This window comes from Nanorana parkeri, unplaced genomic scaffold (assembly GCF_000935625.1).
Source record: "Nanorana parkeri isolate BGI_ZX_2015 unplaced genomic scaffold, ASM93562v1 scaffold1424, whole genome shotgun sequence".
Lineage (NCBI taxonomy): Eukaryota > Metazoa > Chordata > Amphibia > Anura > Dicroglossidae > Nanorana > Nanorana parkeri.
The window spans coordinates 291924-296270 of NW_017307692.1; the positions used below are offsets into that span (position 1 = coordinate 291924).

The following is a 4347-nucleotide window of genomic DNA, read 5'->3' on the forward strand; positions in this document are numbered from 1 at the left end:
ATGACGGGTCGTGTAATGAAGAGCAAGCCCCTCCAGAGATCAGCACAGGTGAGGAATAAACACTAAATCCAGAAAACAGTCCCAGATTCTCCTTGTTCAGTCACTACAACAATCTCTTCTTCTCCCCCCTCCTCTGTCAGTAGACAGTAATGGGGGGACGGAATGTGTATAGTGGGGGGAGTCAGGAGCCATCAGCCTCTATTAGACTCTCCGGCTCTCCTCCTCACATCATGTCATTGTGTGTTACCAGCCAAGAGACGTAACCAGTCTCCCCCCACACACACTCTCTGGGGTCTCTCATACATCTCAGTACAGGGGGCTTCACTCTCATCTTTATTCACAGGACCTGGAGACACTCAGAGGGACATCAAAGCTGAGGAGGAGGAAGAGGGACATGTGAGGATTAAAGAGGAGGAAGAAGGACATGTCAGGATTAAAGAGGAGGAAGAAGTACATGCCAGGATTAAAGAGGAGGAAGAAGGACATGTCAGGATTAAAGAGGAGGACGTTCCTATAGAGATCAACACAGGTGAGTAATAAAAACTAAATTTAGAAAATATTCACAAATCCTCCTTGTTCAGAGGACATATTTTATTGGGTGATCCTGTACATTTGTCCTGGCAGAGAAAAAGTACTAATTATCATCAAAGAGGCCTAATAGCATCGGTGACCAAAAAAAAAAATGTTATGTAGAGGGTAAAGGATCAGTCATGGGCGTTGCATGTAGGCTCCTTGTAACTGATGTTTTCCCCAGACACTGTGTGTCCCTGTGGAGATGACTTTCTTGATACAAAAGCAGGTCTGCATCCATGTTAGACCTGCCCCCCCCTGATGACTGATGGAGGAAGTGATCAGAAGGGAACAGGAGAGGTGGAGAATGAATGAGGCAGAGGAAGGGAGATCCTTGCGCTGCAGTTCATCCTGCTCCCCAGCAAGGAGAACATTGAGCGGGACAGTAGTGACATCACCAAATCTGGTGAGAGTAGCAGTCAGAGTCAGCAGAGCCTTAGATGATTTCACACTGCAGATAGAAAGTTATGAGACTACAAAACAGGAAGTGCCTACGCACAGGAAGTGCTCTGCTCTTTCAGGAGTACAGCTTTGGCACAATTAATATTTGTAGATGTTCCCATAACACAGAAAATCTGCACGTTTTGAGTTCAGGTCTATTGTAACTAGGGATGCACTGATACCATCACTAGTACTCGTACTCGCCCCAAATGCTCCCAATACTTATCCCGATACCGGAGTCATTACACACCGCCTGGCTTTCTGATTGGCCGGGAAACCGGCTCTATGCTCCCTCGTCACCGGGGAGCATGGAGCTGGCTTCTCGGCGAACCAGGAAGCCGGGGGCAGGTAATGACTCGCCACCCGGCTTCATGATTGGCCTGGGAAGCCGACTCCATGTTCCCTCGTCACTTGGCCTGATTAGTTGGGAAGCTGGCCGATCAAGAAGACGGGTGCCGAGTCATTACCCGCCCCTGTCTTCCTGATTGGCCAGAAAGCCGACTCCATACTTCCTCATCTGCTAGTGACGAGTGAGCAGGCTTCCCGGCCAATCGGGAAGCCGGGCGGCGTGTAATGACCCATCGCCCAGCTTCCGGATTGGTTGGGAAGCTGGCCAATCAGAAAGCCGGCTAGAAAGCAAGCTCCATGCTTCCTTGTCACCCGATGATGAGGGAGCATGGAACCGGTTAATCAGGAAGCCGGGCGCCGAGTTCTTTTATGGGACTTCCGATGTCGGTATCGGCGAGTACCGCCCAAAAAAAATATCGGTACTCGATACCAAAAAAACCCAAACAATTATGTCTTCTCTTAGAGTTTAAAAATAGACTTACAGAATATTATATCTTCACTCAATTGTGACAAATTTCTCACAGATGGATCCTGGAATAGAAATCCCCCAGAAAGATGTCCCCGTCCTCTGTATTCCCGGGATTCCACACAGGAACATCAGGAGATCCCTCAGGAGGGTCAGGAGATCCCTCAAGAACACAAGGAGATCCTTTGGGAGCATGAGGTAGATAGAATTGGGGATCTTGGTAATGATACATTTGGGGGGAAGAACTCTACTTTGAAACCTTTGAAGACGAATGTAAAAATACTCACACCTTGTTTCTGGATACTTCCTGTAGAGTGATATCATTGGGCCTCACTGCTGGGTCCTGGGAAAGCTGTGGAGACCCAATCCCATAAGACGACCCTCTTGCACTGCACTTGAAGGCATTCTCATGGGATTTGAGATCGTCATGATCCAAAGATCCCCCGAGATGACTCAGTGACTTCACTCTACAGGAAGTGGACAGAAGATAGGAGTAAGGTTGGATATTTTTTACGCTTTTCTTCTATTTTGTTATTGCTTTTATTGAGTGTTTTTATAAATCAGGGAGCTGCAGCATAAGCCGGCCTTACATTTTCATGCATCCCTTTTCAGTAATTTCATTTTGGGACCCGTGTATTTATATTTCAATAAACCCAGCTAGGACCTTTATATGTATATTATTGAAAGGAACTTATAATTGTTAGCCAAACCCAACAGAGCCTCTCACCTCTGCTATTAGATCCCAGGCTCACCGCAGGTGCCGGACAGGGAGCCCTCCACACCCCACTGCAACTCAGTCCAGACAGGAAGCCCTCCACACCCCACTGCAACTCAGTCCAGACAGGAAGCCCTCCACACCCCACTGCAACTCAGTCCAGACAGGAAGCCCTCCACACCCCACTGCAACTCAGTCTATAAACGGCCACACACTGTGTATCTTCATCCACTATATCTTTATTAAAATCCAGTCGACAAGGTATTTTGGTCCCCACCTGATGGTCTCCCAGTGTACAATTTGGACCGAGACAGAAAGTGTCTCTTGTAATCACGATTGTTCCTAGGCAGCCTGGCTTCCTGACCAATCAGGAAGCCTGGGGGTGGGTCATTATGTGCTGCCTGGCTTCGTGATTGGTTATGAAGCCAACTGCCTAGCAACAAGTGAAACCGGCTTCCTGGCCAATCAGGAAGCTGGGAGGCGGGTCATAACCCACCGCCCGGCTTCCTGATTGGAAAGGAAGCCGCCTCCATGCTCTCTCGGCACTGCCAGTCAGAGGGAGATCTCCTTCTGACTGGAAGTTCCGCTAAGTTTCGGAGCATTTGGGCGAGCACAAGTACTCGGTATCGGCACCAACACTAGTATCTGTATTTGTTTGGCTCCTGGCAGCAATGAGGAGAAAAGCAAAATTGAGTCTGTAAAAAATAAACCAAAGCAACTGGACTCGCTGTGTTTTTCTTGACGATGTTTCGCTGGTCATCCGACTAGCTTACTCCATTTTAAATTGAGAAAGCTGGTCGGATGTCCAGTGAAACGTCTTCATGAAAAATACAGCAGGTCCAGTTGCTTTGATCTATTTTGTACAGATATACCATGACCTGGATGAATGAGAACCGTCACAGACAAAGGAAAGGCGAGTGTGTGTAGGAGGTAGGCCGAGCGTTGACGTGACGCTTTTATCTTTGTTAATACAGTTTGCTTTTATGAGCTTTTTATTGTTTGTCAATCAGAATGAAGATCTGATTCACGCTAAAGTGAAAGAGGAAGGAGAAGAGTCGTGTGTGAGGGGTGATAATCTGTGTAAGGAGGAGGAAATCCCTCCAGAGATCAGCACAGGTGAGGAATAAACACTAAACACTTGTCCATTCTAACAATGTCGTTCAAGTTTATGTTTTTGAGTTGATAATAGTTTTCCAGGTTGGGGGCGTTGACATCTCCTGCTGTCAGCTACGAGACAACGGTCATATGCAGGCTGGAGGCTTCATTCACAAAATAAGGGGGGTTATTCACAAAGCTGCCGAATGAATAACACAGCCGAAGTGCAGTGAGCCGAACGACGTGCGGCTATTCACTCCGGCTCATTTCAGGGGCACATCGGCTACAATCAGCTTGACATCGGCTGCACGAACATGTGGAGCATGATCGGCTGAGCCGAAGTGCAGAAGGACTTCGACTTAGCCGATCCAACATCTGGATCAGCTGAGCCAAAGCTCCAGCAGCTCACTCGCTGCCGTTCACCCCTATTCACACAGAGGCTGAACGGCAGTGAGTTAATAGCTGAATCCCGCCGAGTGGCATTCGGCTATTCTGCTCGGTACCTCCGTGGCACCGAGCAGAATAGCAACTAGTGAAAAATAAAGGTTAAAACAATATTTTTAAAATGTAAATAAATACTAAAATTAAATAAAGATTTTTTTAAAAAGAAAAAAACAATTGGGCGGAGCTAACAGTGACAGCTAGCTGTTTCCTATTGGCCCGCACCTGCTAGAGTCTTCTACCAGGTGCTGGCCAATGAATAACAACTGAC

The 4347-nt window shown here is 47.5% G+C and overlaps 1 protein-coding gene across 1 annotated transcript in view; it reads left to right on the forward strand.

The window, feature by feature from the left end:
* Positions 1-4347, forward strand: part of LOC108798174 (zinc finger protein 501-like) — a 12368-nt gene continuing 8021 nt past the window's right edge. Inside the window, exons 1-2 of the mRNA XM_018569906.1 lie at positions 1-48; positions 3551-3620. Of these exons, the coding sequence (XP_018425408.1) occupies positions 1-48; positions 3551-3620 (118 nt within the window). The remainder of the gene's footprint in view (positions 49-3550; positions 3621-4347) is intronic.